This window comes from Electrona antarctica (genome assembly GCF_951216825.1).
Source record: "Electrona antarctica genome assembly, chromosome: 13".
NCBI lineage: Eukaryota > Metazoa > Chordata > Actinopteri > Myctophiformes > Myctophidae > Electrona > Electrona antarctica.
Window position 1 is genome coordinate 51,229,068 of NC_136794.1, and position 22,260 is coordinate 51,251,327.

The 22,260-nt window shown below is 45.2% G+C and overlaps 1 protein-coding gene across 1 annotated transcript; it reads left to right on the top strand.

Moving 5' to 3' along the window:
• Positions 1-314: 314 nt before the first annotated feature.
• On the top strand, positions 315-17,737 carry LOC306935042 (uncharacterized protein; the record flags this gene model as incomplete). The annotated part of the gene is made up of 6 exons (XM_079517865.1): positions 315-323; positions 1,076-1,221; positions 2,166-2,227; positions 2,831-2,941; positions 16,993-17,094; positions 17,588-17,737. The coding sequence occupies 6 exons, from the start codon at positions 315-317 to the stop codon at positions 17,620-17,622; spliced, it is 465 nt and encodes a 154-aa protein (XP_079373991.1). The 3' UTR covers positions 17,623-17,737.
• Between the last annotated feature and the right edge of the window lie 4,523 nt (positions 17,738-22,260).

Below are 22,260 nucleotides of genomic sequence, written 5' to 3' on the forward strand. Positions count from 1 at the left end.
CAATTTGTGGGACGCCTGAAAAGTCTTGGACTGTGGCAGCGGTGGCCGAATGGTTTGCGGAGCGGTCTTGATACCGGAAGGTCGCCAGTTCGTATCCCCGGACCGGCACGTTAAAAATTACCACCGCTGAAGTGCCCTTGAGCAAGGCATTGAACCACTAGCATGAAATGTTCTATGAGCAGGGCCTGGCTGTAAACAAGTATCTGATGCTTAGTCCAGTTACCCTGGGTAAATATAGTAACTTTGCTTTACTTTGCTTTGCTTTGTCCCACACAAAGAGGGACATCTGGTTAGGGTTAGGGAACCTAAGGTTCATGTTTCAGGTTGTTATTAGAGAGACTAAAATATGAGTGTTCATTTTTTTTTCATTTAGCGATTTTAGCTATTTTTGACATGGGCGGGGGGCATTCGAACATGGGGCTAACTATGTATTTTTGCACAGAATGTTATAGCGATTTCTTTTTTTTATTGTTTACTATAGTCCTACTAGACCCCAGGGAATTACACCTGGCCACAAAAGATCACAGGATCTACTGAATGTGACGAACTGAATATGACTACCTTCACATTCAGTAGATCCTGTGATATTTTGTGGCCAGATGCAATTTCTTGGGGTCTAGTATAGGACGATAGTACATCATAAAATAATAGAAGCTTAGAAGCTTTAGAAGCTTGTTGTTCCACACAGCACAGTCGTAGGGTCAACGTCTGTCTGACTTTCTGACGTAGATCTAATCTAATCAGGTAAATGGATCTATGTGTTGAGTGTTGACGGTGCAGGTCTATGGTAAATGGATCTATGTGTTGACGGTGCAGATCTTTGGTAAATGGATCTATGTGTTGACATTGCAGATCTTTGGTAAATGGATCTATGTATTGACATTGCAGATCTATGGTAAATGGATCTATGTGTTGACATTGCAGATCTTTGGTAAATGGATCTATGTGTTAACATTGCAGATCTTTGGTAAATGGATCTATGTGTTGACATTGCAGATCTTTGGTAAATGGATCTATGTGTTGAGTGTTGACGGTGCAGGTCTATGGTAAATGGATCTATGTGTTAACATTGCAGATCTTTGGTAAATGGATCTACGTGCTGGGCTCCGGGGCCCCTGAGCTGTACCACCAGGCTCTCGGGTCCCTGAAGACCTCCTGGATCGCCCTGAGTTCCACCAACCACAGCCAGATGGTCACCATGCGCTGGGGAGACCACTGCTTGTGAGTAACCTCTGACCCCTAACCCTCTGACCCCTAACCCAACCGTACCCCTAACCCAACCCTGACCCAGTCACCATGCGCTGGGGAGACCACTGCTTGTGAGTAACCTCTGACCCCTAACCCTCTGACCCCTAACCCAACCGTACCCCTAACCCAACCCTGACCCAGTCACCATGCGCTGGGGAGACCACTGCTTGTGAGTAACCTCTGACCCCTAACCCTCTGACCCCTAACCCAACCGTACCCCTAACCCAACCCTGACCCAGTCACCATGCGCTGGGGAGACCACTGCTTGTGAGTAACCTCTGACCCCTAACCCTCTGACCCCTAACCCAACCGTACCCCTAACCCAACCCTGACCCAGTCACCATGCGCTGGGGAGACCACTGCTTGTGAGTAACCTCTGACCCCTAACCCTCTGACCCCTAACCCAACCGTACCCCTAACCCAACCCTAACCCAGTCACCATGCTCTGGGGAGACCCAGACCTTGTGAGTACCCTCAGACCCCTAACCCAGTCACCATGCTCTGGGGAGACCCAGACCCGTGAGTCTGATACGAAGAGTGCCGTGAAGAATATGTAAAGTACCATGACTCCACTTATTTTAAAGTTGGTTGTGTGTGAGTTAACATGTAACTCCTGTTTCTACATGTAGAGTTAACATGTGTGACTACATTTGACTGAGGGACTGCCATTGGATTATTTTGAATTTTCGTTTTCATGTCATGTGAAAGCAGGGAATCATAGCTTCAAATTGACATGATGATGGTTGTTCAGTTTGACCCACCAGTTTTGGAGATATGGCTTATAGAGTAATGTCTGCAGAGAAACAGTGAGCAGAAAACAGTAGAGTTAACATGTTTCTACATGTAGAGTTAACATGTTTCTAGAGTTAACATGTTTCTACATGCATGACGATAACATGTAACTCCTGTTTCTACAGTAATCGCTGTATTTACGGTGAAGCAAACGCCACCATGTCTGGAGTGGCAACCATGTTCCACAGTGAGTACCTGTCTGTCTGTCTGTCTGTCTGTCTGTCTGTCTGTCTACCCATCGGCAAAAAAGGGAAAAAAGGGGGGAAGCATATATTTATGAAGGTTGACAATCAATCAATACATCAATCAATCAATCAATCAATCAATCAATCAACAGACACACAAGAACGTATATGGAGGTAGAAATGTGGACAATTACAAAACCATAAAAGTACCTTAGGAAATGGCTCCACCTAGTGGACGGCTGCTGTAGTTGCATGGGTGAATAACACCAGAAGTGGTAAATCCATACATGGTAAATAAATAAATGGTGCATTTATAGATCACTTTACATCATTTATAGATCACTTTACATCATTTATAGATCACTTTACATCATTTATAGATCACTTTACATCATTTATAGATCACTTTACATCATTTATAGATCACTTTACATCACATACAGTGATCTACTGTTGTGGGCCTACAGACATACAGAGTGACTTATTGATTGACATGACATAATGTCATTGTACACATAGTGGCAGATTGATTGATTGAGTGAATGGATTGTGAAATCCGTCATTTGACCTTTTGACCCCCCTCCCCCCCCCCCCCCCCTCCCCAGAGAACCTGTCGGACCATAAGGGTCACATGATCAGGTCATGTGACGGCTGCCTGCTCTGGACCGACACCTTCCGGAACGGAGACGTCACCGGAAGATACATCCTTCAATTTAGTATGTTAATTTATTATAATGTATTATAATGATACATCCTTCAATTCAGTATGTTAATTTATTATAATTTATTATAATGAGGATACATCCTTCAATTCAGTATGTTAATTTATTATAATGAGAATACATCCTTCAATTTAGTATGTTAATTTATTATAATTTATTATAATGAGGATACATCCTTCAATTTAGTATGTTAATTTATTATAATTTATTATAATGAGGATACATCCTTCAATTTATTATGTTAATTTATTATAATTTATTCAAATGAGGATGCATCCTTCAATTTATTATGTTAATTTATTATTATTTATAATGAAGATACATGAAGTTAATGTATTAGTACTATAGCGGTGCCCGTTGGGCACTGGCCTAATTGGAACGATGGAAGTTGTAAATGCTGTAATCGGCTGTGCATGTTGGTGGCGTCGCTTGGCCAATCAGGGACCAAGAACAGCAATCGGCTGGGTATCAGAGCAGCAGTCGTACCCAGACAGACAGCAGAGAGCTCTAGGACTCAGAGCAGCAGTCGTACCCAGACAGACAGCAGCAGAGAGCTCTAGGACTCAGAGCAGCAGTCGTACCCAGACAGACAGCAGCAGAGAGCTCTAGGACTCAGAGCAGCAGTCGTACCCAGACAGAGAGCAGAGAGCTCTAGGACTCAGAGCAGCAGTCGTACCCAGACAGAGAGCAGAGAGCTCTAGGACTCAGAGCAGCAGTCGCACCCAGACAGACAGCAGAGAGCTCTAGGACTCAGAGCAGCAGTCGTACCCAGACAGACAGCAGAGAGCTCTAGGACTCAGAGCAGCAGTCGTACCCAGACAGACAGCAGAGAGCTCTAGGACTCAGAGCAGCAGTCGTACCCAGACAGACAGCAGCAGAGAGCTCTAGGACTCAGAGCAGCAGTCGTACCCAGACAGCAGCAGAGAGCTCTAGGACTCAGAGCAGCAGTCGTACCCAGACAGACAGCAGCAGAGAGCTCTAGGACTCAGAGCAGCAGTCGTACCCAGACAGACAGCAGCAGAGAGCTCTAGGACTCAGAGCAGCAGTCGTACCCAGACAGCAGCAGAGAGCTCTAGGACTCAGAGCAGCAGTCGTACCCAGACAGACAGCAGCAGAGAGCTCTAGGACTCAGAGCAGCAGTCGTACCCAGACAGACAGCAGCAGAGAGCTCTAGGACTCAGAGCAGCAGTCGTACCCAGACAGAGAGCAGAGAGCTCTAGGACTCAGAGCAGCAGTCGTACCCAGACAGACAGCAGAGAGCTCTAGGACTCAGAGCAGCAGTCGTACCCAGACAGACAGCAGCAGAGAGCTCTAGGACTCAGAGCAGCTGTCGTACCCAGACAGACAGCAGAGAGCTCTAGGACTCAGAGCAGCAGTCGTACCCAGACAGACAGCAGCAGAGAGCTCTAGGACTCAGAGCAGCAGTCGTACCCAGACAGCAGCAGAGATCTCTAGGACTCAGAGCAGCAGTCGTACCCAGACAGAGAGCAGAGAGCTCTAGGACTCAGAGCAGCAGTCGTACCCAGACAGACAGCAGAGAGCTCTAGGACTCAGAGCAGCAGTCGTACCCAGACAGACAGCAGAGAGCTCTAGGACTCAGAGCAGCAGTCGTACCCAGACAGACAGCAGAGAGCTCTAGGACTCAGAGCAGCAGTCGTACCCAGACAGACAGCAGAGAGCTCTAGGACTCAGAGCAGCAGTCGTACCCAGACAGAGAGCAGAGAGCTCTAGGACTCAGAGCAGCAGTCGTACCCAGACAGACAGCAGAGAGCTCTAGGACTCAGAGCAGCAGTCGTACCCAGACAGAGAGCAGAGAGCTCTAGGACTCAGAGCAGCAGTCGTACCCAGAGAGCTCTAGGACTCAGAGCAGCAGTCGTACCCAGAGAGCTCTAGGACTCAGAGCAGCAGTCGTACCCAGACAGAGAGGCCATACATGGCCTACTTGTGCGCAATGCGCAAGTTGGCAGCTCGACAGAGTGCATCTAGTTATGTCTGTGTCCCTTTTATGCCCATAAATGGAGTTATTTGTCAGGCATGGCCAAATATGGAGTCTATGCAGATGTCAGAACAATCACTGTGATGTCTGGGCAGGGGCCCTGTCCAGAGCCCGGGCAGACGTATTTTGTGGCGGTTCTGGACAACTGTGGGTCCGACCGACTTGACACCAGGCACTGTGGGGGTGTGGAACACGTGTGTTGAAATGCTGTGTGAAATGTTTCACTGGACGATACATCTGGAAGGAGAACATAGGAAGGACCAGGCTGCTGCTGTGGTGGTCGGACACGAGATCCTCTGCTTTGGAGGAGACCAGTGGAGAAGTGATCACATTGAAGTACACGTCTTGTACACAGGGTCTTTATGTTGGAGGAAGTTGACCCAAGCCACAAATGGAACAGGAGAACCTCACCTTGAGGTTCCCTCCAGGCGCTACGGTGACACAGCTGTGCTGATAGAATATACTGACTGTCTACCTCTGGGGAGGGTACAAAGAAATACCCTATACTGACTGTCTACCTCTGGGGAGGGTACAAAGAATATACTGACTGTCTACCTCTGGGGAGGGTACAAAGAAATACCCACATTACTGCAACGTGCTTCATGCATTTGATGTCGACGCCCACAGATGGTTCAAACCAGAGCCTTAGAAAAGACAGAGTTCTGCAAACTCCGTTGACTTCATGGGGCCTGCGTAATGGCGGCATCTAGCGCTACTGGGGACGCCGATTAGGGACAGTTCCTGCGCCGGATGTTGACAGACTGCATGGATCCACATGGCTCCGTCTTTTTGGCAAACCTAGAACTTCCTGTTTGAGAGCTAGCAAATTTAAATACCTTTTAATTAATCATTGCTAATATAACAGTGTACACTTTCAATGGAAAGAAAAAGGCATACAGTTTACAACTTTTTTACGTTATTTAATTACTTATTTTTACACAGAAACATAATGTGTGTCTTCACCATAACTGTAATGTAATAATAATACTAATAATGTAATGTAATAATTATTTAATTTACGACGCTTTTATTCTGAAAGCAACCGGATGTCTTAAATTTGCTAGCTCTCAAACAGGAAGTTCTAGATTTGCTAAAAAGACGGAGAGCCTGATTAGGGACAGGACAGCCTGGGGTCCCTAATCAGGCTCTCCATGAGAGCACAGCTGTGCGCCCGAGCGCTTCCGGGATCACGTGACCGGGCTGTTCTGTGCCCCCTCAATAACGCAACTCTTCTATTATATGGCTCTGGTTCAAACCACAGGTTTCTGGGACCGTTCCAGAGTGGAGGTGGAACCACTCAGCCTGTGTCTTGGAGAAGGTCATGTTTATCCATGGAGGATTCACCCAGCTGACTGGACACACTAATGACATCTACAAGTTGGACACCAGCACAATGGTCTGGTCTTTAATCAACACCAGAGGAACTCCACCTCCTGTTTCAGAACGTCACTCTGCTACCATCATCGGGACAAAGATGTTTGTATTTGGGGGCTGGAGGAGGGGGTGGGGTCAGTACTACAAGACCATCAGAGTGTTTGACACAGAGACCAACCAGTGGATGAACACACCTTTTGCACATCCTCTTCCAGAAGGACGCATGGGTCATTCAGCCTTTACATACAATGGAGAGCTGTACATATTTGGTGGCTGTAATGATAACAATGACCATTACTTCAATGATCTGTGGACATTCAACCCAGAGACCTTCTTCTGGAAGAAGGTCGAGCCCAAGGGGAAACGCCTACATAGGATGAAGAATATGTGCTGTTGCATGGTGGGAGATCGTGTCATCCTCTTTGGAGCATACAATAGACCACGTGACCTGTTGTCTTAGACCTCAGTCCTAGCCTCAAGACATTATGTAAGCTAGCAGTTATTCAGTACGGTCTGGATCAGTCTGAACTCCGACACGACATCAGGCGGGAACTGGCAGCCATGACTAGCAACAGCAGCTGAGAAAATAAACACAGTCCTCTAAACAAAAACTTAAACTGAACAAAAACAGTGAGCCCACTAAATTACACAAAACGGTAAAAAAATAACAATCGTTTCACAGAGATGTGTCCAGTTCAGCTCCTGTCTCGGCTGCTTTGTTAACAGAAGCTATGTTTAGCTCGCTGCAGAGCCACATACGTACACGTGTGGTGAGAGCAGAAGAGTGAAACAACGGCGGGAATGTCAGCACGTTACGTAGTCACAGAATACTTTTCACCGCTAAGATCATTCCCCCAACCGTTGATAGTCACGGAGCATTTTGCTGTGAGTCCGCAAAACAATAAAAAAACAGAGTTTGTCAAACGGTCCATGCGTTGCTTTGTTATCGTCCTTTAAAAATGCAACGGTGGACGAGGAAGTGGAACGATACAATCCTTAATGTGGGAGACGACTCTCATCATCATCGTCCTTTGCCTGGCGTGGAGATTTTAGATGCCACGTCTTTCCATCGGGTCCTGTCAGCCATCGCTGCTCCCAGCACTGCGTGAAAAGAGGAGTTAACGGGCAATTATGGTCACTGTATTTTGCCCGTAAACCTCAAGTTTAGCAGCATATACAGTAATATACAGTAATATACAGGTGTGATGGTACAATTCGGGAGTTTACCAGAGTTTGTTGGAAAGTTTAACGGGAGTTTCCTGTAATATAATCACCCGTATTCCATGCTTGTTGCGCAGTGCAGGTCTTGGAATGTCAGTCCTTCATGTGTCCCTGAAGTTTGTGTCAGGATATGTATGAGGCCTGGTTCCTCTGGACGACTGGGGGAGCCGCCATAGCAGGATATCTGATGTGACTTGATCCTTGTAGCGGTAGCAGTGACCAGCAGAGGTCCTTGGAGCGGTAGCAGTGACCAGCAGAGGTCCTTGGAGCAGTAGCAGTGACCAGCAGAGGTCCTTGTAGCAGTAGCAGTGACCAGCAGAGGTCCTTGTAGCGGTAGCAGTGACCAGCAGAGGTCCTTGGAGCGGTAGCAGTGACCAGCAGAGGTCCTTGGAGCAGTAGCAGTGACCAGCAGAGGTCCTTGTAGCAGTAGCAGTGACCAGCAGAGGTCCTTGTAGCGGTAGCAGTGACCAACAGAGGTCCTTGTAGCAGTAGCAGTGACCAGCAGAGGTCCTTCTAGCGGTAGCAGTGACCAGCAGAGGTCCTTGTAGCGGTAGCAGTGACCAGCAGAGGTCCTTGTAGCAGTAGCAGTGACCAGCACAGATCGCTCTACGACGTGCTACGGTTGTTGTTATAGGCGGCAGTTCAACACACATGAGGAGTCTTGTATAATGTGGCATCAAGCCGGTCCTGTACTTCCTTCTTCGTAGTCCATGTCTCAGCACCATATAATAGGATGCTTTCAACACGGGCCCTGAAGAAAGAAACCTTGGTGGAGGTGGAAACGCTGGACTGCCAGACTCTGAGGAGTTTGTTGCAGCCACATATGAACCAGATATGTTCTTTCTGCTGTCGGCCACATATGAACCCAGATATGTTCTTCCTGCTGTCGGCCACATATGAACCCAGATATGTTCTTTCTGCTTTCAGCCACATATGAACCCAGATATGGTCTTCCTGCTGTCAGCCACATATGAACCCAGATATGGTCTTCCTGCTGTCGGCCACATATGAACCCAGATATGTTCTTTCTGCTTTCAGCCACATATGAACCCAGATATGTTCTTTCTGCTTTCAGCCACATATGAACCCAGATATGTTCTTCCTGCTGTCAGCCACATATGAACCCAGATATGTTCTTCCTGCTGTCGGCCACATATGAACCCAGATATGTTCTTTCTGCTTTCAGCCACATATGAACCCAGATATGTTCTTCCTGCTGTCGGCCACATATGAACCCAGATATGTTCTTTCTGCATTCAGCCACATATGAACCCAGATATGTTCTTTCTGCTTTCAGCCACATATGAACCCAGATATGTTCTTCCTGCTGTCAGCCACATATGAACCCAGATATGTTCTTTCTGCTGTCAGCCACATATGAACCCAGATATGTTCTTCCTGCTGTCGGCCACATATGAACCCAGATATGTTCTTCCTGCTGTCAGCCACATATGAACCCAGATATGTTCTTCCTGCTGTCAGCCACATATGAACCCAGATATGTTCTTCCTGCTGTCAGCCACATATGAACCCAGATATGTTCTTTCTGCTGTCAGCCACATATGAACCCAGATATGTTCTTCCTGCTGTCGGCCACATATGAACCCAGATATGTTCTTTCTGCTTTCAGCCACATATGAACCCAGATATGTTCTTTCTGCTTTCAGCCACATATGAACCCAGATATGTTCTTCCTGCTGTCAGCCACATATGAACCCAGATATGTTCTTTCTGCTTTCAGCCACATATGAACCCAGATATGTCCTTTCTGTCATCAGCCACATATGAACCCAGATATGTTCTTCCTGCTGTCAGCCACATATGAACCCAGATATGTCCTTTCTGCCATCAGCCACATATGAACCCAGATATGTTCTTTCTGCTGTCAGCCACATATGAACCCAGATATGTCCTTTCTGCCATCAGCCACATATGAACCCAGATATGTTCTTCCTGCTGTCGGCCACATATGAACCCAGATATGTTCTTTCTGCTTTCAGCCACAAATGAACCCAGATATGTTCTTCCTGCTGTCGGCCACATATGAACCCAGATATGTTCTTTCTGCTTTCAGCCACAAATGAACCCAGATATGTTCTTTCTGCTGTCGGCCACATATGAACCCAGATATGTTCTTTCTGCTTTCAGCCACAAATGAACCCAGATATGTTCTTTCTGCTGTCGGCCACATATGAACCCAGATATGTTCTTTCTGCTGTCAGCCACATATGAACCCAGATATGTTCTTTCTGCTGTCGGCCACATATGAACCCAGATATGTCCTTTCTGTCATCAGCCACATATGAACCCAGATATGTTCTCCTGCTGTCAGCCACATATGAACCCAGATATGTTCTTCCTGCTGTCGGCCACATATGAACCCAGATATGTTCTTTCTGCTTTCAGCCACATATGAACCCAGATATGTTCTTTCTGCTTTCAGCCACATATGAACCCAGATATGTTCTTCCTGCTGTCGGCCACATATGAACCCAGATATGGTCTTCCTGCTGTCAGCCACATATGAACCCAGATATGTTCTTTCTGCTTTCAGCCACATATGAACCCAGATATGTTCTTCCTGCTGTCGGCCACATATGAACCCAGATATGTTCTTTCTGCTTTCAGCCACATATGAACCCAGATATGTTCTTCCTGCTGTCGGCCACATATGAACCCAGATATGTTCTTCCTGCTGTCGGCCACATATGAACCCAGATATGTCCTTTCTGTCATCAGCCACATATGAACCCAGATATGTTCTTCCTGCTGTCAGCCACATATGAACCCAGATATGTTCTTTCTGCTTTCAGCCACATATGAACCCAGATATGTTCTTTCTGCTGTCGGCCACATATGAACCCAGATATGTTCTTCCTGCTGTCGGCCACATATGAACCCAGATATGTTCCTCCTGCTGTCAGCCACATATGAACCAGATATGTTCTTCCTGCTGTCAGCCACATATGAACCCAGATATGTTCTTTCTGCTTTCAGCCACATATGAACCCAGATATGTCCTTCCTGCTGTCAGCCACATATGAACCCAGATATGTTCTTCCTGCTGTCAGCCACATATGAACCCAGATATGTCCTTCCTGCTGTCAGCCACATATGAACCCAGATATGTTCTTCCTGCTGTCAGCCACATATGAACCCAGATATGTTCTTTCTGCTGTCAGCCACATATGAACCCAGATATGTTCTTTCTGCTGTCAGCCACATATGAATCCAGATATGTCCTTCCTGCTGTCAGCCACATATGAACCCAGATATGTTCTTCCTGCTGTCAGCCACATATGAACCCAGATATGTCCTTTCTGCTGTCAGCCACAAATTAACCCAGATATGTTCTTCCTGCTGTCAGCCACATATGAACCCAGTTCTTTCTGCTGTCGGCCACATATGAACCCAGATATGTTCTTCCTGCTGTCAGCCACATATGAACCCAGATATGTTCTTCCTGCTGTCAGCCACATATGAAACCAGATATGTTCTTTCTGCTTTCAGCCAGATATGAACCCAGATATTTAAAGTCCTCGACATCCTTAACTATCTCTACCGCTGTTAGCATAAAAAAGTCGGAGTGTGCCCACCACCCCCCGCCCCCCACACACTCTCGCTACGCACACTTGACTCTAGCATCATTGGAACACGCACACACTCTTTACCTCTTGTCAGAAGCTTTTACATGGCGGCAGCGTTGTGGTACAAAGGCACAAAAAAATCAGAAATGTGGATGGACCAAGGACAGCGATCCTAGAATCCGATTTATGGAGGCTTGAAAATCCTCCTTTCAACTGCTTTGCACTGTGAATATATTTTCAATCCCATAGTTGGAACGGTGGGGCGTTGCTATAGGAACCGGACCAATGTTAAAAGCTTCCGTAGGACTAAACCATTATATAGACGGAGTATACGTCGACGTCCGTTTATATACAGACTTGGGAAAGAAAGAGTTAATGTGTGATCCATCCATTGATGTAATACTTGGATGAGTAGGGCCCTCATCCATAAGGATGGGTAGGGTCCTCATCCATATTCCGTTTTCTTGGCGTTTTTTAACTTGAGTCCTACTTCTTCAAATGAGAAGAGCAGCGTCTGAGCAGATTGTATGTGCTCTGCGGGCAGGGCGACATCATCCGCATAGTGGAGGTCAGTCAGGTATTTCTCTCTCCGACAACCAGATCTCCTTCCAACCATGAGGCGTTTGTCTCTGATTTTGTCCACTGGCTGTCAGAACAGGTCAACTCCATATATGGAGATCTAAGAGTGGCAGTGGGGGCAGTGTCTTCAGTGTACAGGGCTTGATGAGGTCTGGCCATATGTGGAACGTGTATTGAGTGTACAGGGTTTGATGGGGTCTAATCAACATATGGAATGTCAGAACAGGTCAGCTCCATATATGGAGTTCTAAGGGTGTATTGAGTGTTCAGGGTTTGATGAGGTCTGGCCATATGTGGAGCGTATCAAATTATAGGTTGACAATAATTGGCCAATCAGATTATATCATTAGCAATACAACAATATGACATAATCATGCAATGACATCACAACCATATAATTGTTCTTTAAAAATAATTGTCAGACGCACTAAACATCAGTCAGTGACTTGCAACAAGGAAACCTGAGCTGCCCTCGTCCTAAGAATTGTATCTGTAAATAAGTTGTCAACACTCATTGACGGTGGAGCTGCTGTGTGAAATGTTTCACTGGATGATACATCTGGAAGGAGAACATAATAATAATAATAATAATAAACTTTATTTGTATAGCACCTTTCATACATAAATGCAGCTCAAAGTGCTTCACAGGGCAGGACACAAAAATAGAATACAATAAAACACAGTCAAGTAGTTAAAATGATAGAACAATGGCAAAGAACAAAATAAAAGTATAAAAACAGAGAAAAAATAAATAAAAACACAACATGCAGCAAATCAGTCAGGACAGAGTAGGAACGCAGATATTAAAACTCAACTAAAAGCAAGAGTGAAGAGGTGAGTCTTGAGTTGAGATTTAAAAATGTCTACAGAGGGTGCGTGTCTGAGCTGGAATGGTAATTTATTCCAGGCTGTTGGGCCGTAGAAGCAAAAAGCTGCCTCACCATATTTTTTTGTGCACATTTTTTTAGGCACTTCAAGCAGGCCAGCAGTGGAGGACCTGAGGGGGCGGTTAGGGACATATCTAGGTAGGCAGTCACGGAGGTACGAAGGTGCAAGACCATTTAGGGATTTATAAACAAGTAAAAGAATTTTAAAATCTATTCTAAAAACCACTGGGAGCCAATGCAGTGATGATAGAACTGGAGTAATGTGTTCTCTCATTTTAGTTCTAGTTAACACTCTAGCAGCCGCATTTTGAACAAGTTGGAGTCTATCCGTTGATTTCTTTGGCAGGCCTGAGAGGAGGGCATTACAGTAATCTAATCGAGAAAAGACAAAGGCATGGACCAATGTTTTAGCATCATCTAAAGATAAATATGCTCTAATACGTGCGATGTTTCGAAGATGAAAGAAAGCTGTCTTGGTAGCTTGATTAATGTGCGCATTAAAATTCAGATCTGAGTCGATAATAACCCCTAGGTTCTTTACTGTCGACTTACTTCCTACATTTAGGTTACCGAGTTTATTTTTATCAATTCTTTTTGCTCATTAGAGCCAATTATAAGAACTTCTGTCTTATCCTCGTTCAGTTGGAGAAAGTTCTCACTCATCCAGCATTTAATGTTGGACAGACAGGATAGCAGTGGGTCAAGGGCAGAGGGGTCATCAGGGGCTACGGAAAGATACAGCTGCGTATCGTCCGCATAGAAGTGGTAATTCACTCCGAGGGCGCTAATGAGTTCTCCCAGTGGCAATATATAGAGGGAGAACAATAGAGGACCAAGGATTGAGCCCTGTGGAATACCGGAATCAATATTGTGCGTGTCCGATACAAAGTCGGCTAGGCTGACAAAATAGCTTCTTCCTGATAGGTACGAGGAGAACCAGGATAAGGCCGTGCCTGAGAGGCCTATCAAGTGCTCGAGACGTTGTAATAAAATTGAGTGATCAATTGTATCGAAAGCGGCCGTTAAGTCCAGGAGTAGTAGAACGGACACATGTTTCTTGTCGGCGGATACCCTGAGATCATTGATTACTTTTACAAGTGCCGTTTCAGTGCTGTGCCCTTTTCTGAAACCGGATTGAAATTTATTATGTATATTATTGTTCTGCAGAAAAATGTCTAGTTGGAGAAAGATGATTTTTTCTATTACCTTGCCCAGAAAGGGGAGATTGGAAATTGGTCTGTAATTTCCCAACACAGAGGGATCAAGGTTATTTTTCTTAAGTAGTGGCTTAACTACAGCCGTCTTCAGTGAGTCAGGAAAGATGCCTGATTGTAAGGAGCTGTTTACAATTTGCAGGATTTCTCCAAGTACACACTCTAGCACCTCTTTGAGGAAGGGGGTGGGAATACCGTCCAGTGAACATGTGGATGAGGACATCATCATTATGGTCTTGCGGAGTTCCTCTTCCTTGACTGTATGGAAAGACGCCAGGCTTCCCCTAGGGCGAACAATATTTAAAAGCGAGGCAACATTTGCTGTGTTTGCAGCAGCTACATTTATGATGCCAGCTCGAATGTTATTGATTTTGGCATCAAAAAAGGATGCAAACTCGTTGCACTTAGCAGTAGAGGCGGGAAATGATTGCTTGTAAGACTGGGGAGGGTTAAGTACACGTTCAATAGTGGAAAATAGTACTTTTGCATTTTTCTTGTTCTTTTATGGCCGAGAAATATGCCTGCCTAGCCAAGCGCAAAGCTCTGTTGTAGGCAGCTGTTGAGATCTTAAGAGTCTCTAGATTGATCGTGTTTTTATTTTTTCTCCAGACACGCTCTGTTCTGCGACAGTGTGTCTTAAGTGAGCGTGTATTCTCATTTATCCAAGGTGTTATTCTGGAGTTGCATTTCTTTTTGGTTTTTAACGGAGCCACTATATTAAGGGCAGATTCTACATTCTATAGGAAGGACCAGGCTTCTGTGGTGGTCGGACACAAGATCTACTGCTTTGGAAACCAGAGGAGAAGAGATCACATTGAAGTACACGTCTTAAACACAGTGTCTTTATGCTGGATGAAGTTGAACCCAGTCACACATGGAACAGGAGAACCTCACCTTGAGGTTCCCTCCAGACGCCGGGACCACACAGCTGTGTTGATAGAATATACTGTCTACCTCTGGGGAGGGAGGACTAGCCAAGGTTACTGCAATGTGCTTTATGCATTTGATGTCGACGCCCACACATGGTTCGAACCACAGGTTTCTGGGACCGTTCCAGAGGGGAGGAGTTACCACTCAGCCTGTGTCATGGGGAAGGTCATGTTTATCCATGGAGGATTAACCTAGACTGGATGCACTAATGACATCTACAAGTTGGACACCAGCACAATGGTCTGGACTTTAATTAACACCAGAGGAATTCTACCTTTTACTTCATCATGTAACTCTCTCACCATCATCGGGACAAAGATGTTTGTATTTGGGGGCAGGAGTTGGTGGGGTCAGTACCACAACAGCATCAGAGTGTTTGACACAGAGACCAACCAGTAGATGAACACACCTTCTACACAGATTCTTCCAGAAAGACGCTGTTATCATTCAGCCTTTACCTACAATGGAGAGCTCTACCTATTTGGTGGCAGGAATAACTATAACCAGTACTTCAATGATCTGTGGAAATTCAACCCAGAAACCTTCTCCTGGAAGAAGGTTGAGCCCAAGGGGAAACACCCACATGAGATGAAGAATATGTGCTGTTGCATGATGGGAGATCGTATCATCCTCTTTGGAGCAGACAACAGATCAGGTGACCTGTATGTCTTAGACTTCAGTCCTAGCCTCAAGATATTATGCAAGCTAGCAGTTATTCAGTACGGTCTGGAGCAGTCTGAACTCCCACACAACATCAGGTGGGAACTGGTAGCCATGACTAGAAATCGAAAATGAGAAAATAAACATAGTCCTCTAAACTAAAACTGAACAAAAACAGTGAGCCCACTAAAACTGTAAAAAAACAAACATACTGGTAATAATTTCCCAGAGATGTGTCCAGTTCAGCTCCTGTCTCGGCTGCTTTGTTAACAGAAGCTATGTTTAGCTCGCTGCAGAGCCACATACGTACACGTGTGGTGAGAGCAGAAGAGTGAAGCAACGGAGGGAATGTCAGCACGTTACGTAGTCACAGAATACTTTTCTCCGCTAAGATCATTCCCCCGACCGTTGATAGTCACGGAGCATTCTGCTGTGCGTTTGCGGAAGTTTGTCAAACGGTCCATGTGTTGCTTTGTTATCGTCCTTCGAAAATGCAGTGGTAGTGGTGGACGAGGAAGTGGAACGATACAGGTGCGTTTTAGACAATCCTTAACGTGGGAGTGGACGGGAGCTGTGTTTTTAAATGCTCTAACGTGGGGGTGGACTCTGTCTCCCTCTAGTGGACGGGAGCACCAGTGTCAGAGAGAGAGAGAGAGAGAGAGAGAGAGAGAGAGAGACATGCAGCAAAGGTCGTCATGAACGGGACTCGAACACGCGACACGCCAGAGCCTATATGTGGCATAATGCGCCTGGACCGCTAGGCCAGCGGGCCTGTGAAGCCATCAGAAGGTTCCCCTTCCTTGACTTTTCCTAATTGTTCGATTAAAAACGTCCTTTTTTATTATTTTTTTCCCCATCTGAAACATTTCCTAAATATGGGGGTGGGGGGAACAAAGCGTGTGGAGACAGTAGCCAATAACATCACAGCGTGTGGAGACAGTAGCCAATAACATCACAGCGTGTGGAGACAGTAGCCAATAACATCACAGCGTGTGGAGACAGTAGCCAATAACATCACAGGGAAAATAAACAGTATTTTTGACGTGAATTCAGCTTGTGTGGTCGGTGGCTTACTTCAGTCATGCAAGTGTTAAATGCTGTAACGTGTGAGGACTCTGTCTCCCTCTAGTGGACAGGAGCTGTAGTGTTTTCGTGACCATGTGAATTCCTGATTCCTGGTATAAAACTCAAACGGTGAATCATCGGCGCCATCGAGTGTAAAAACTAAAAACAAAAAAGAAAAGGCAAAAGTCGTCTTTGACAGGGAATGAGTTAAAATGAGTCCTCTCTCTACAGTGTGTTACATTAAAATGAGTCCTCTCTCTCTACAGCGTGTTACATTAAAATGAGTCCTCTCTCCTCAGGAACCACGTGTTACATTAAAATGAGTCCTCTCTACAGCGTGTTACATTAAAATGAGTCCTCTCTACAGCGTGTTACATTAAAATGAGTCCTCTCTCTACAGCGTGTTACATTAAAATGAGTCCTCTCTCTACAGCGTGTTACATTAAAATGAGTCCTCTCTCCACAGTGTGTTACATTCAAATGAGTCCTCTCTCTACAGTGTGTTACATTAAAATGAGTCCTCTCTCCGCAGCGCGGACAGGAACCATGGAGCAGAAGGATCTGGAGGTCTTTAAGCAGCAGGTCGGATGTCTGAACTTCCCACAGAACTACCACCGTTCTGACGAGGACACAGGTCTGTGCACGCACGCACGCACGCACGCACGCACGCACGCACGCACGCACACACGCACACACACACAGTGATATAAAACAATGGTTCTCACCCGGTGGGACAGGAGTCCAGCGCGTCCCCAGATTACAGTAATGTGACAATTAGGACTTATAAGTACCCCCCCCCCCCCCCCCCAAAAATAAAAATAAAATAAAAATAAATAAAAAGGCCATTACTGCATAGTGAAAATAACAGATCTACAAGTTCACAGTTCAAATGTCTAAATTGGGCTGAAACTAAGGTTGAGAACCATAAGCCAAAAACATGGATCTACACACCGTGTATGTTGCAGAAGTAGCCACAAGATGGCACCACTGCACCGCATTACCATATACTGTAGGCCTACTGTGTGTATAGGGTTGTCAAACTTCCAGACACATTTGGCTTGAGTTAAATAGTTTAAAAAACATCCTTTTAAAAATCATTGTTCTGTGTGTGTGTGTGTGTGTTTCAGAGCTGTGTCCAGACATGGAGGAAACCAATGACTGAAGGAACAGACAACATGCTTCAACTACTCCTTAACAACACGTAGGAGTTAAGGAGGTGTTAAGATTTAGTTTGAGCCTCAGATAAATGTTGTGAAACTAGCCGGTCTAAAGACCAAACCAGGGGGTTGTGTTAGGTAAGGCTTTAATTGGTATAAGAATCATTTGTTTTGTAGTTAGGGGGTTTTACCCACCCTGAGGTCAATATACTGTAACCATTGTCTTCCTGAGGTCAATATACTGTAACCATTGTCTTCCTTCTATGCATATATAAAAATAAATCCTTTTTTGGGGGAATTTTACACCCGTGTCAACTTGGCTGTTTTGGGGACTGGAAAGGAGGGGCTATTTTTTTAATGTTTTTGTTGCAGTTAATTTATTTTGTTGTTTTTATGCGTATGTTGGTTTGGATGTAGTCCGGCAGACAACATGCTGCTTTTGTTGAAGGTGGGAAATATATATATATTTTTTATTATTATTATTGGCCTAAAATATTGTCTTATCCTTGGGCTAAAAATGGCTGTTTTTAGCCCAAGGAGTGTTTTTTTTGTTGTGTAAAACTAATGCTTGGAATGGATTCAGAATCATGAAAACCCCTAGTTTGAGACGTCACATGCTATATAAACCATAATGAAATGTTGACATTTTTGCCTTATATAGGTTGTTAATAACCTGACTCCGCCAGATGGGGCAGCAGAGAGTACACAGGGTTTCCCCCTCCTGCTCCCACCCTGTGTACTCTCTGCTGCCCCATCTGGCGGAGTCAGGTTAGGTTGTTAATAGTATGGTCACAAACCTTATTAAGGATGTTATGGTAGGATCAGTGGTTTTCAACCAGCGGTCCGGGGCCCACCAGTGGTCCTTGAGGGGGTTCCAGGTGGTCCGGGGCCCACCAGTGGTCCTTGAGGGGGTTCCAGGTGGTCCGGGGCCCACCAGTGGTCCTTGAGGGGGTTCCAGGTGGTCCGGGGCCCACCAGTGGTCCTTGAGGGGGTTCCAGGTGGTCCTTGAGGGGGTTCCAGGTGGTCCTTGAGGGGGTTCCAGGTGGTCCTTGAGGGGGTTCCAGGTGGTCCTTGAGGGGGTTCCAGGTGGTCCTTTAGGGGGTTCCAGGTGGTCCTTGAGGGGGTTCCAGGTGGTCCTTGAGGGGGTTCCAGGTGGTCCTGGAGGGGGTTCCAGGTGGTCCTAAGGGGGTTCCAGGTGGTCCTTGAGGGGGTTCCAGGTGGTCCTTGAGGGGGTTCCAGGTGGTCCTTGAGGGGGTTCCAGGTGGTCCTTAGGGGGTTCCAGGTGGTCCTTTAGGGGGTTCCAGGTGGTCCGGGGCCCACCAGTGGTCCTTGAGGGGGTTCCAGGTGGTCCGGGGCCCACCAGTGGTCCTTGAGGGGGTTCCAGGTGGTCCTTGAGGGGGTTCCAGGTGGTCCTTGAGGGGTTCCAGGTGGTCCTTGACGGGGTTCCAGGTGGTCCTTGACGGGGTTCCAGGTGGTCCTTGACGGGGTTCCAGGTGGTCCTTGAGGGGGTTCCAGGTGGTCCTTGAGGGGGTTCCAGGTGGTCCTTGAGGGGTTCCAGGTGGTCCTTGAGGGAGTTCCAGGTGGTCCTTGGGGGGGTTCCAGGTGGTCCTTGAGGGTGTTCCAGGTGGTCCTTGAGGGGGTTCCAGGTGGTCCTTGAGGGGGTTCCAGGTGGTCCTTGAGGGGGTTCCAGGTGGTCCTTGAGGGGGTTCCAGGTGGTCCTTGAGGGGGTTCCAGGTGGTCCTAAGCTAAACGATGGAGAGTTGGTAACAAAATGGAGCCTTATTAACTCTTGAGAGCATTTTACGCTCAAGAGTAAAATGATTGTTAAACATCTGCATTACTTCATTTACAAGGAGTCTACACAATTTAGAGAATGTAGAAGAATTGTTATTTTGATCTGATATTATTTAGTTTTCTGTCTGAGAGTCTAAGTATCATCAAATGGTGGTCCGTGGCTCAGATGGGTCTGAGAGGCTAAGGCCCTTTCCCAATTCCCCCCTTCTCCATGGCCCTTAGCCCCTCCCCTTGCTGATGCGCGTTCACAATTCTCTTTGGAGCGAGGGGTAGGGCCAAGGGCGAGGGTTAGGATCCCCTTCAAACGAAGGGACATCACGACCAGACTTAAAACGGAGGGACATCACAATTGGCGGAAGGCGGACGAGGTAAGACGCCTTTTTCGTCCTTTATTATGGAAGAATATGATAATAACCAATATTATTTGAATGTGTTAACAATCTGCATCGCCAAAAATATCGCAATCTCTAGCAAAGGTTAACGTTACCTCACTTGAACTAACGATATGCTACGGCGTTGCATTCATACAACGTTACGTTAACGTTAACCATTCATTTGGCATCGGCGCTTTTTTATTTTTTATTTACCGCCGGTGCCCCGGTGGAACAACTCAGATGCAAACTAGCTTAACTAGCAGGCATCAGTCCGACCCCCCCAGACCACGATATGTCAACATTCCGCAGTTTTGGAGCTCTTAAAAGCCGTGAAATAGCCTACTGTACCTACATAACGCTGTCGCTGCATAGCGTTGGCTACTCGCTGCAGTGATAGCTGGTATGGTTTTATCATGACCAATGTTATGCTAATCCCCACAAGTTGCAAAAGTTACATAACTAATTAGCAATGGTGTTGTTTTTCCCCCCAGGCAAACCAGCTATTAGTACTGTGACAATGGCCCCCAGAAATTGGCATACCCCTACCGGGCTTAGGACCAAACACAACATAGTTTTTCCTCATCTCTAAGGCCTCCCATACATGAAATGGATTCTTGTATAAAAATATTTTACTGTAAAAGTGGTGAAATTGATATTTAAAGTCATACACCTCAAACTAAAAATACAGCCTGTCCGTCTGGGGATTAAGGCATATAAACTCATGTAGATTCACAATGGAAGCTCTGAGAGGTTTAGAATGTGGCATATTGGAAGCCAGGACATCCCTCTACATTCTAGAAAAATAATAATGTCAATATGTGAATGTAAATATGAGATATAGTCATTTGAACACATACCTACAATAGGCGAAAATGTAAATCTGTATAGTGTCTTCTTTACTTTGCAGTGACTCTGACATGGATTGTCAACACATATGAGGGCTTGTAGGAATGGTGTGGTTCTACTGTATCCAGCAATACCAATTGTGTAATTGTAGCTTGCATACTTGTGGAGTTATGGCACTAAACGTAAATTGTGTCCCAAATGGGGGGAATAAAACAGTCCTAATGAAATCGACAGTATTAGTTAGTGTGGTTGCTCTAGGCAACACCAACACACTATTGTTCTCTGTCCGATATTTTTTTGCCAGCAAGGTGCTTTTTGAGGGAGGTTTAATGTTTTTTTTTGTTCAATGTTTTTTTTTAAACGCCATTGCCAATAAAGGGAACATTTGCGTCATATTGTCTCTTTATTATTAATGGCATTTAATGTGTTTACACCGTTTGTTTCACATCACCATTACATCACCTAATCAACATGAGTTAGACTTTAATATATTAGCTCCCCTCACTTCACACAGGTGTGATTTGTGTTAACTTTTGCACAACAGAAAAGTGAAGCTTTTTGTCATGCTTCACATGACATCACAATATAGAATACAAACGGTAAGACGGAATTCAGTTCCCAGGTCCCTATATGCTTTGTGACTCACGTCAGTGCAACCACACTTGCAATTTCCCAGAATTGCACCTTTCTAGTTTTATTTTGACTTCACTTATCAATGGTGGAATAATTATAACAAATTGACTTGAATAGAAGTTCCAAAATGTATGAAATCCCAAACTTGAGAAATTGTGAAAAGAATATTGCAGCTGCAACAATACTGCAGAGAAATGCAGGCCTACAATAGAACTACTATTATACAGCACAGACCTGGATGAGGGTGCTCAATGATCAATGTTATCCTCATAACAGCAAGTCATTAGTTACTGCGAGAGTCTAGCAAACACCAACTCAGGATTCCTGGATCTCTGCCCTCCACAATTTTCACAATTTTCATTTTGTATTGTTTACTTTATTTAGAAAAGCAATGTACAGTAACTTTTCACATCCCTTATACAAAACAAACACAATCAATTCTCATATTTCCCCCATGTCCTGTTAAGTCTTAAGTCTTAAGTTCTACCAGTATTAATAAGACAAGACTTATGGAACAATGCAATTAAAGTAATTTTTACAGTATTTGTCTCCATCTGCTCTATCTGCATCGTGTTGCCTATATGGGTTTCTTCATGAACTGACACAGCAAATATTTTGGAATGTGAAAAGAGCAGAAGAACCTTGTCAAGTCTAGTAGCTATTTAGCTCGCTGGAGTGACCTAGCTTTAAGCTCCATTTAGTGTAACAGATCCTGTCCAGTAGCATAATAGAAAAGCCCAGACTCTGTTTCACCAGAATGGTTCATTAGTATCACTTGTAACAGCATGGTTACTGTGCATAGTACCTAACTATAGTAGTGTACGGTCGGACACAACATAGTTGATTGATGAATTCTGAACCAAAAAGTATTTGTCTTTCTTTTTTCTTTTTCTTTTTTACCAGAATGGAGTGTGATGTACAAACATTGGATCCAAATATTTGTATCATCTGTGGTAAACATTTAGAAAAAGTAAAGAAACAAGATCCATAATGTCA